General features: G+C 34.5%; 2 protein-coding genes across 2 annotated transcripts; one reads left to right on the forward strand and one right to left on the reverse strand.

Moving 5' to 3' along the window:
* The first annotated feature begins 5,105 nt into the window (after nucleotides 1–5,105).
* On the forward strand, nucleotides 5,106–5,683 carry LOC142219482 (uncharacterized). The gene is made up of 2 exons (XM_075288448.1): nucleotides 5,106–5,209; nucleotides 5,353–5,683. Exons 1-2 carry the CDS (start codon nucleotides 5,200–5,202, stop codon nucleotides 5,619–5,621), a joined length of 279 nt encoding a protein of 92 aa, XP_075144563.1. The 5' UTR covers nucleotides 5,106–5,199; the 3' UTR covers nucleotides 5,622–5,683.
* A 5,665-nt stretch (nucleotides 5,684–11,348) lies between these two features.
* LOC142219481 (uncharacterized) lies at nucleotides 11,349–11,844 on the reverse strand. The gene is made up of 2 exons (XM_075288447.1): nucleotides 11,767–11,844; nucleotides 11,349–11,707 (listed from the first exon to the last, which is right to left on the reverse strand). The coding sequence occupies exons 1-2, from the start codon at nucleotides 11,774–11,776 to the stop codon at nucleotides 11,421–11,423; spliced, it is 297 nt and encodes a 98-aa protein (XP_075144562.1). The 5' UTR covers nucleotides 11,777–11,844; the 3' UTR covers nucleotides 11,349–11,420.
* Between the last annotated feature and the right edge of the window lie 276 nt (nucleotides 11,845–12,120).

A 12,120-nucleotide genomic window follows, 5' to 3' on the forward strand; every position in this document is an offset into this window, starting at 1 on the left:
AACCATGCCTAACTAGGTCCATATCGGTCTATAGTTATATATAGCCATCAGATAAATCGATCCCCAATCACACAAAAATTGGTCCATATCAAGTTCATAATTGTGTATAGCCCCCATATAAGCGATCAATTCTTGATCTGCACGTATTGTTTAATACATACCACGTATGAACTAACTCACAATTTAGAAAACGATGTTAAGAAGTTTTAAGATATCACAACCCAAGTAATTCGATTGTCGATGACAGTCTTTCGTAGAAGTTTCTACGCAATCCATAGTGGAGGGTACATAAGATTCGGCCTGGCCGAACTTACGGCCGTATATACTTGTTTTTATAATAAATTTTGTTAAAATTTTATTTCTATAGAAAATTTTCTCAAAATTTAATTTCTATAGAATATTTTCTCAAAATTTTATTTCTATAGAAAATTTGTGTAGTACCTCTTAGGTGAAGAGGAATATACCATTTTTTGGTAGAATTCTACCATCTGTGACAACCGTGGTCACTAGCTGTTCCAATATATATTTTTCACCCGATATGAAAATTTGTACAAAGAGTACTTATCAAATGTGTGTGAAATTTATTGAAATCGGTTCAGATTTAGGTATAGCCTCCATATAGGTTAGGTTATGGTAACGTGGCAGCCCGATGTATCAGGCTCACTTAGACTATTCAGCCCATTGTGATACCACATTGGAGAACTTCTCTCTTATCACTGAGTGCTGCCCGATTCCATGTTAAGCTCAATGACAAGGGACCTCCTTTTTATAGCCGAGTCCGAACGGCGTTCCACATTGCAGTGAAACCACTTAGAGAACCTTTGAAATACTCAGCATTGTCACCAGCATTACTGAGGTGGGATAATCCACCGCTGAAAAACTGTTTGGTGTTCGGTCGAAGCAGGAATCGAACCCACGGCCTTGTGTATGCAAGGCGGGCATGCTAACCATTGCACCACGGTGGCTGCTAACCTCCATATAAGCGTACAATGACAAAAATGCACTATTTCACCACACTGAAAAAAAAAAAAAATATTGTCGAGAGGCCAAAAATTGCATGTCTTTAAATTTCGAATGCGAATTTTGCTTAACATATCATACAAAGTTTTTTCCTTGTCCAAAAGACGATCAACTTTCAAGTCATTTTGTCCTTATATATAATTTTGTTGTACTAAGGTCAACTTGACTTTAAAAATTTAGAAAAATTCTTCAAAATAATGAAATTGTTATATAAGCATACGGTGACAGAAATTCACTATTCCGAACAATGTTCTAAATATAGTATATCTTATATAATCGAATAAAATATAAAAAATTACGAAAATTTATCGTTTTTTGGGCATGACACAATTTCTTATTTAACTTTTTTGAGAATTAAAAATTTTTATGGAAACCTTTATAACTTTTGAACTAATTATGATATCTTTTTTGAGCATTACAGGAAAAATTGTTTAAAGAAATATTGTTGAATATACCATTCCCAAAATTCGTATAAAAAATCCCCAGAGTGGGGAGATATGTTAAAAAGCGTAATTATACCCTGCTCCACACTGTGGAACAGGGTATTATAAGTTAGTGCATATGTTTGCAACACCCAGAAGGAGACGAGATAGACACATGGTGTCTTTGGCAAAAATGCTCAGGGTGGGTTTCTGAGTCGATATAGCGATGTCCGTCTGTCCGTGAACACATTTTTGTAATCAAAGTCTAGGTCGCTGTTTTAGTCCAATCGACTTCAAATTTGGCACAAGTATGTGTTTTGGCTCAGAATAGATCCCTATTGATTTTGGAAGAAATCGGTTCAGATTTAGATATAGCTCCCATATATATATTTCGCCCGATATGCACTTATATGGCGCCAGAAGCCAGAGTTTTACCCTAATTTGCTTAAAATTTTGCGCAAGAAGAACAATTAGTACTATAGTCAAGTGTTGCAAATTTTATTGAAATCGGTTCAGATTTAGATATAGCTCCCATATATATCTTTCGCCCGATATGCACTAATATGGACCCAGCAGCCAGAGTTTTATACCGATTTGCTTGAAATTTTGTATTAGCATAACACTTAGTCGTATAGTCAAGTGTGCAAAATTTGATTGAAATCGGTTCAGATTTAGATATAGATCCCATATATATCTTTCGCCCGATATGGACTTATATGGCCCAGAAGCCAGATTTTTGGCCGAATTTGGTTGAAATTTTGCACTAAAAGTACAATTAGTAGTATAGTCAAGTGTGCCAAATTTTATTGAAATCGGTTCAGATTTAGATATAGCTCCCATATATATCTTTCGCCCGATATGGACTAATATGGTCCTAAAAGCTAGAGTTTTGACCCAATTTGGTTGAAATTTTGCACAGGGAGTAAATTTAGCATTCTAGCTATGCGTGTCAAATTTGATTGAAATCGGTTCAGATTTATATATAGCTCCCATATATAGCTTTCGCCCGATATGCACTAATATGGACCCAGCAGCCAGAGTTTTATACCGATTTGCTTGAAATTTTGTATTAGCATAACACTTAGTCGTGTAGTCAAGTGTGCAAAATTTGATTGAAATCGGTTCAGATTTAGATATAGATCCCATATATATCTTTCGCCCGATATGGACTTATATGGCCCAGAAGCCAGATTTTTGGCCGAATTTGGTTGAAATTTTGCACTAAGAGTACAATTAGTAGTATAGTCAAGTGCGCCAAATTTTATTGAAATCGGTTCAGATTTAGATATAGCTCCCATATATATCTTTCGCCCGATATGGACTAATATGGTCCTAAAAGCTAGAGTTTTGACCCAATTTGGTTGAAATTTTGCACAGGGAGTAAATTTAGCATTCTAGCTATGCGTGCCAAATTTGATTGAAATCGGTTCAGATTTATATATAGCTCCCATATATAGCTTTCGCCCGATATGCACTTATATGGACCCAGAAGCCAGAGTTTTATCCCGATTAGCTTGAAATTTTGCACAAGGAGCACAATTGGTAGTATAGTCATGTGTGCCAAATTTGATTGAAATCGGTTCAGATTTAGATATAGCTTCCATATATATTTTTCGCCCGATATGGACTTATATGGCTCCAGAAGCCCGAGTTTTGGCCCAATTTGGTTGAAATTTTGCACAGGGAGTAGATTTAGCATTCTAGCTATGCGTGCCAAATTTGATTGAAATCGGTTAAGATTTATATATAGTTCCCATATATAGCTTTCGCCCGATTTACAATCATATGACCACAGAGGCCAATTTTTTGCTCCGATTTAGTTGAAATTTTGCACAGGGAGTAGATTTAGCATTGTAGCTATGTGTGCCAAATTTGGTTGAAATCGATTCAGATTTAGATATAGCTCTCATATATATCTTTCGCCCGATATGCACTTATATGGACCCAGAAGCCAGAGTTTTATCCCGATTAGCTTGAAATTTTGCACAAGGAGCACAATTGGTAGTATAGTCATGTGTGCCAAATTCGATTGAAATCGGTTCAGATTTAGATATAGCTTCCATATATATTTTTCGCCCGATATGGACTTATATGGCCCCAGAAGCCCGAGTTTTGGCCCAATTTGATTGAAATTTTGCACAGTGAGTAGATTTAGAATTCTAGCTATGCGTTCCAAATTTGATTGAAATCGGTTAAGATTTATATATAGCTCCCATATATAGCTTTCGCCCGATTTACACTCATATGACCACAGAGGCCAATTTTTTGCTCCGATTTAGTTGAAATTTTGCACATGGAGTAGAATTTGCATTGTAGCTATGCCTGCCAAATTTGGTTGAAATCGGTTAAGATTTAGATATAGCTCCCATATATATGTTTTTCTGATTTCGACAAAAATGGTCAAATTACCAACATTTTCCTTGTAAAATCGCCACTGCTTAGTCGAAAAGTTGTAAAACTGACTCTAATTTTCCTAAACTTGTAATACATATATCGATCGATAAATCATAAATAAACTTTTGCGAAGTTTCTTTAAAATTGCTTCAGATTTAAATGTTTCCCATATTTTCTTACTAAAATTGTGTTCCACCCTAGTGCATTAGCCAACTTAAAATTTGAGTCTATAGATTTTGTAAAAGTCTATCAAATTCTGTCCAAATCAAGTGATATTTAAATGTATGTATTTGGGACGAACCTTTATATAGCACCCAACACATTTGACGGATGTGATATGGTATCGAAAATTTAGATCTACAAAGTGGTGCAGGGTATAATATAGTCGGTCTCGCCCGACTTTAGACTTTCCTTACTTGTTTTTTTCTAATTTTCGTATCTCTTAGCTGTTGACCGGTACACCCACAGAAGGAATATGATCACCTCAACCATGTTTCAAGAGCAAAATGTTATTTTTGAATGGTGACCATGTAACATGTTTGTCGCAAGCATGTTATTTTCTCGTAGATTATGTGTCTGATTTCGGCAAGCATATTATTTTTGGCGAGAAAAGAACATTTTTGCGATAAACATGTTACATGGTCACCATCCAAAAATAACATTTTGCTCTTGAAACATGGTTGAGGTGATCATATTCCTTCTCTGTGTGTAGGATGTAAAAATATTTTGCACTGCAAAAGCATGCCTTTTTCCAAAAATGATTTGGGTATTGATTGCGTGCACTATCACGCTTGAATACCATCACGAATAATTTAATTTCTCAATACAATTCTGTAAGATTGTAAACAGTAAAATGAACTGTCACTGATAACAACTTGAAGTTGGTGTATTTAAGTCGGTTTAAACGATGTGTGCCTTTTTATTTACACTTCTTGATAGGAATTTATTCGTTTTTATTTATTTTCAAAAAGTAATATTATTTTTCAAAAAGTAGTACATTGATGAATTCCAGTAGTAAAATATGTAAAGTAATTTCATTGAAATAATAGTCACTTTCAAGTGTGAATCATTCCCAAAATTTATCTCAAAATCAAACTTTTATCTTGTTCAGATGGTCGTGGTCTTGGAGGTACACTCCTTGTGATAATTGAATTCTTATCTAAATAGAAATTTTAATATTGAAACCAATTTAACAAAAAATACAACAACATGAAAAAAAACAACTAAAATATAAAGTGAGAAACAAGGGCCAAATTGTAGCTATTTTTATGATGGCAGTATAAAAAGGAAGTTGTTGAAGATTCACCAATTAGAAAGTTCTCTATCAGACGTGTACTCAGTACAAATAAAAATAAAAACGAAAATGAAATTTTGTAAGATGAATAATTAATATTATTTTGCTTAAAACATAAAGATTAAAAAGAAACTCTTATTACATTAATTGTCAACATTTTATATTTCTCCATTGAAAACTTTTTGTATTTTGTATTCTCACATATTTTCTTTTACATTCCAGTGGCTTGTTTGGCTCTATTTGTCTCTATGGCTGTTGTTTCGGTAAATGCCTTGGCTGGCCAATCGGCTTGTCGTGATCCCTCCGAAATTGGTCAAACTTATCCTCATCATTGGGATCCATCCAAATATTGGTATTGCGAAAAATTGAACGAGAATGCCATTGAAAAAGATTGCCCTAAGGACACTGCTTACATGCATTTATTGAAAGAATGCATTCCATGGCCCAACTGGATTTGGAAGAAGCCTGAAAACCCCCCAACTGTTGCTTAAAATCGATATTAATGAATAAATTTTGGTTACGAAGAATAAAATGAATTTAATTAAGAACAAAATTGTTTAAAACATTTCTGGAAAAGTTATTGACGGGGTAAATTCACACTCTATTACATGACATGAATTTATTATAAGGTACACTGCCTGGAGCAGTTTATTGGAGCCAGCCCTACAGGTACCGGTATGTACCGGTCTTGGACAACAACGGCCATAATACTACACTGAAAAAACAGTGAACCCACCAGAAAGAAAACTTTTGGTTAATTTTAGAAAATTTTGAATAGTTTTAGAAATTTTTAACTAAAGGTAGAATTACATACCATGCGTTCAATGCGTCCGATGATTGAAGAGTTGAAATTTCTCTCTGAAATCAAAAGCTCGAATAGTCTGCCGCAAACGGATTTACGGATTTACGCATGGTGTGTAATTCAACCTTAAACCGTATCACACGCCGATATCGCAAAAATAAGTAAATACTTTTCGACAAATTCAAGAAATTTTATTAGACATAATTCATTTTGTTCACATGTTAAAGTAAATTTGGTAGTTGGAAGGAAAAATTGGAGTTCAAAATTGCAAGAATGTCTTTAGTGACATACGAAGTTCATGATGGACGCATTCGTAGAAAAATTTACACATTTAAAGAAATAACGAACTATTTTGTGAGAAATACGAATTTAGTAAATCTTAATGCTTAATTTGTTTATAATTTTTTCCATTTTTAATTTCATTTAACTAAGGTACGCAAAACATTATTAGAGTAACGGAAACTTTCCCCAAACATAATAATTCCATGGCCTAAAATAAAGTTAAATTCGCTTTAGTGAACTAGAGAATTTACTTTTTGTTTTGAAGGTCAGATTTGACCAAAATAGACTCCGCAGTGGTAGGAAACTTGTATATTCGAGAGAACGGATGTAACACATATCGAAAAATGAGCTTGGACAAAAGTCATTGAAGTTGCAAAAAAAGCAAAAGCTCACCGATGCACAGAACACAAAATTAGACTGGAAAGACCCAACGAGGTATTTAATGAATTTGGTTTTCTCCTATGAGAAGACATTACAAATTGAGACGTTTGTGAACGTTTGTGTATGTTATGGTCTCTAACAACCACGCAAAAATTGGTCCACATCTGTTCATAATTATATATAGCCCCCATATAAACCGATTCCCAGATTTGGCTTGCGGAGCCGCAAAGAGAAGCAAATTTCATCCGATCCTTCTGAAATTTGGAACATGGTGTTAGTATATGGTATCTAACAACCGTGCCAGAATTGGTCCATATCGGTCCATAATTATATATAGCCGCCATATAAACCGTTCTCCAGATTTGGCTTGCGGAGCCTCAAATAGTAACAAATTTCATCCGATCCGCCTGAAATTTGGTACATAGTTTTGGTATATAGTCTCTAACAACCATGCAAAAATTGGTCTACATCGGTTCATAATTATATATAGCCCCCATATAAACCGATCCCCTGATTTGGCTTGCGGAGGCTATAAGAGAAGCAAATTTCATCCGATCCGTTTGTAATTTGGATCATGGTGTTAGTATATGGTCTCTAACAACCGTGCCAGAATTGGTTCATATCGGTCCATAATTATATATAGCCGCCATATAAACCGTTCTCCAGATTTGACCTCCGGAGCCTCTTGGAGGAACAAAATTCATCCGATCCGGCTCAAATATGGAATGTGGTGTTTGTATATGGTCTCTAACATCCATGCAAAAATTGGTCCACATAGGTTCATAATTATATATAGCCCCCATATAAACCGATCCCCAGATTCGGCTTGCGGAGCCTCAACGACAAGCAAATTTCATCCGATGCGGTTGAAATTTGGAACATGGTATTGGTATATGGTCTCTAACAACCGTGCCAGAATTGGTCCATATCAGTCCATAATTATATATAGCTCCCATATAAACCGATCCCCAGATTTGGCTTGCGGAGGCTATAAGAGAAGCAAATTTCATCCGCTCCGGCTGAAATTTGGTGGTGTTAGTATATGGCCGCTAACAACCATTCCAAAATTGGTCCATATCGGTATATAATTATATATAGCCGATCCCCAATCACACAAAAATTGGTCCATATCGGTTCGTAATCATGGTTGCCACTCGAGCCAAAAATAATCTACCAAAATTTTATTTGTATAGAAAATTTTGTCAACATTTTATTTCTATAAAAAATTTTGTCAAAATTTTATTTCTATAGAAAATTTTGTAAAAATTTTATTTCTATAGAAAATTTTGTGAAAATTTTAGTTCTATAGAAAATTTTGTGATAATTTTATTTCTATAGAAAATTTGGTAAAAATTTATTTCTTTTGTGAAAATTTTATTTCTATAGAAAATTTGTCAAAATTGTTTGTTTTATAGACAATTTTGTTAAAATGTTTTTTCTATAGAAAATTTTGTCAACATTTTATTTCTATAAAAAATTTTGTCAAAATTTTATTTCTATAGAAAATTTTGTGAAAATTTTAGTTCTATAGAAAATTTTGTGATAATTTTATTTCTATAGAAAATGTTGTGCAAATTTTATTTCTATAGAAAATGTTGTGAAAATTTTATTTCTATAGAAAATTTGGTAAAAATTTATTTCTTTTGTGAAAATTTTATTTATATAGAAAATTTGTCAAAATTGTTTGTTTTATAGACAATTTTGTTAAAATGTTATTTCTATAGAAAATTTTGTTAACATTTTATTTCTATAGAAAATTTTGTCAAAACTTTATTTCTATAGAAAATTTTGTCAAAATTTTATTTCTATAGAAAATTTTGTTAAAATTTTATTTCTGTAGAAAATTTTGTCAAACTGAATTATACACGTATTTAATCGGTCTTGTTTAATTTAATATATACCACGTATGGACTTACTTATAATTTAGAAGACGGTGTTAGGAGGTTTCAAGATACCTTGCCATTGGCAAGCGTTACCGCAACCCAAATAATTCGATTGTGGATGGCAGTGTTTATAAGAAGTTTCTACACAATCCATTGTGGATGGTACATAAGCTTCGGCCTGGCCGAACTTACGGCCATATATAATTGTTTTTGTTTAAGTTTTTAGCGCGAAAAACGTTGAGTTCATGACGTTTTTGCGGTTTTTAAAGGGTGATACGGTCAAAATTTGGTCAATATAAACTTGACGTATTTCTTTCAATTTTGCATTTAAAAACCTGAACACCCCTCATTTTGAAGGTGTGTGTGTGTAGAATGTTGTTCCTATTTTGATTTTGGAATTCACTCTTCAGTTGTCAAAATGCCGTCCAAGCAAGAAGAGCAGCGTATCAAAATTTAGCTCGCGCATCGCGAAAATCCGAGGTACTCGCACGCAAAGCCTGCAAAATAGCTAAAAGTTGTCAAATCAACCGTTACAAATGTAATTAAAGTGTTTGGGGAACGTTTGTCGACAGCCAGGAAGTCTGGATCGGGGGGAAATCGAAAACCGGAAGCCGCTGAGACGACAAAGAGAGTTGCCGGTAGTTTCAAGCGAAACCCTAACCTCTCTCTCCGAGATGCCGCAAATAAGCTGGGTGTATCATCTACAACCGTGCATCGAGCCAAAAAACGAGCCGGACTATCGACTTACAAGAAGGTAGTGACTCCAAATCGCGATGATAAACAAAATACGACGGCCAAAGCGCGATCCCGGATGCTGTACACGACGATGCTGACGAAGTTTGACTGCGTGGTAATGGACGACGAAACGTACGTCAAAGCCGACTACAAGCAGCTTCCGGGACAGGAGTTTTATACGGCAAAAGGAAGGGGAAAGGTAGCAGATATTTTCAAGCACATAAAATTGTCAAAGTTCGCAAAGAAATATCTGGTTTGGCAAGCCATCTGTACCTGTGGCTTGAAAAGCAGCATTTTCATAGCTTCCGGGACTGTCAACCAAGAAATTTACGTGAAAGAGTGTTTGAATAAACGTCTGCTGCCTTTCCTGAAGAAACACGGTTGATCCGTACTTTTTTGGCTGGATTTGGCATCTTGCCATTACGGTAAAAAGGCCATGGAGTGGTACGCCGCCAACAACGTGCAGGTGGTTCCCAAGGACAAGAACCCTCCCAACACGCCAGAGCTCCGCCCAATTGAGAAATACTGGGCTATTGTCAAGCGAAACCTAAAGAAGACCAAAAAAACTGCTAAGGACGAGCAGCAGTTCAAGGCAAACTGGCTTTCTGCGGCGAAGAAGGTGGACAAGGTGGCTGTACAAAATCTGATGGCAGGTGTCAAGCGTGAGGCCCGGCAATTCGGATTTGGAAAAGCGAAAGCCTAACTGAATATTTTTCCTGAATTTTATTGAACTTGAAAAAGAAATTTAATTTGATTTTTTAAATAAACGATTTCACCGATTTAGACGCGTTTTCCATTGACCAAATTTTGACCGTATCACCCTTTATAAATTTTCTATTTTCGACAGGTTTCTATTGAAATATGTGTGGACAAAACTGTCTATATATACATGACTTTTTATCACTACATGCTGCCAGAATAAGGTTTTCCATATATTTAAAAGCTCAATCAAAACATTTTCAACATTTCCCTCTGTAACTTTTGGTATAAAAAAAATGATCGCTTTTTCTGCACGGACGAAAAAGACTGTTTTTCATATGTTTGGGTGTAAAAATTATATGTTTGGAACTCACATTTTTTAACACAATATTTTTGAGCGCAAGCATATAATGTTCGTAAACTAGCATAACATGTTTGGGACATATATGTTAATATGTTAGAACATATTATGTTTGGGACTTAAAATGTTTGTGAATATAATATGCTTAGATACAATCATATATTAATTTGGAAATAGCCTATAAACATATATGTGTTTAGAAAGAGAGATCTAGAGAGTATGCTGCAAGTAAAATAATGGAAGTAACCAATTGACGCCTTAAAAATATATTCACACAAAGAAAATTTCATTAAAATGTATGCCCTAAGGTGAAACATAATATGTTTGAACAATACAAACAATATTTTGTTTGCACCAATCCTGAAAATATATATGCTTGAAGCAAAATGTGTTTGGGGTATATGTTACAGAAGCCATTTTTTTTGAGGGTGTGGCTTTTCTATGTTTTTGGAAATTGGAAATCTAGCAGTTTTTAGTGAAACAATTCTGGGAACGCTGCTCAGCACCATCGCATTTTGCACACATAAACATTTCTACGGTATAATGACCGCTAAAAACTCTACATTTTAATCTGCTGGAATTTTGAAAAATGCAAAAATGGGTCAAAATACTGCACAGCCTTTGACTTGCAACGTGTGATGGCTTTGTCGGTCGTTTGAAGCCAATAATCCTTCGAATAATTTCTTTTATCTCTTAGACTGTGCTACAGTTATATTGAATTTTATTCACATGTATCTTTTAAATTCATCATTTATTCAATTTCACATATTAGGCTCTTATTATGACGTGATTTACCCTTTAACTACCGATGTCCACTTAAGAGGAAATTCCAAAACGACAACAAACTCTATTTCCCCACTTAGTTTCGATTTATTTTTGGTTGTTATTTTAAAGTAGAGGCTTTAATATAAATAAGCTATAAATATTTCTTATATTGTTGGGCACTAAAATGCATTTTTACAAAATTCTTTAATTGGTTTTTAACCTTCGGAAACATTTCTACAACACAGCGTAAGGCTGTTGATCTCTGGTGTCGTCCCTGCCGAATTTCATAATTTTCATTTAAACCCAAGAATTCACGTAAATTTCGCAACCATTATTTATTAAGCACACATTTAAATCACATATATCTATTTATCATCATTTCTTATCTGGTATAAGGTTCAACCCATTTCCATTCCTCCCAGACAACACATTTTTGTGGAGCTTCCATGAAGGCTTCATTGGGTGGACATTGAATGTAATCGGCTTTCTCTTTACCCTCTGGGCAAATCCAATAATGAGTAGGATCGGAAATATCACGGAACATGCGTGTGTGATCACTGACAATGGCACAATTGGGTTCGGCATAAATATCCTGGGGTTCATAACGAGCTTGAGGTAAATGAGCAGCAGAAGCCAAGGCCACAAGGGCACACATTACAAATATGGAAACTGAAATTATAAATGTAAACATTTCTCTATCGAATTTTATGTAAAAATAACCTTAATACCTTTGGACATTTTGAATGTTAGTTTTCTGAATCTATCACTGACTGATAGTTAATTGTGAAAATTCTGTTATTTATATCAACAGCTCCAGCTTCATATATTCTTATCAATATCGAGGCTATTATCAATCACGCTTCTGTGTGTAATATTATAGATGGGTAACACATTTTAACTTTGTTTTTCAATTTACTGATAATGAATCGTCATGTTGTCTCATTATGGCTCGATGTGAATATTATTGATATGATATCCTTTTGGACTTTACTTTTTTACACCAAAAAAAATCTTGACCGGATCCAAAGATTTTGTCCTTATACAATCAATACCAATATTCTGAGTCAAAGAACTGCACTAAG

Source organism: Haematobia irritans, chromosome 1 (assembly GCF_050003625.1).
Source record: "Haematobia irritans isolate KBUSLIRL chromosome 1, ASM5000362v1, whole genome shotgun sequence".
Lineage (NCBI taxonomy): Eukaryota > Metazoa > Arthropoda > Insecta > Diptera > Muscidae > Haematobia > Haematobia irritans.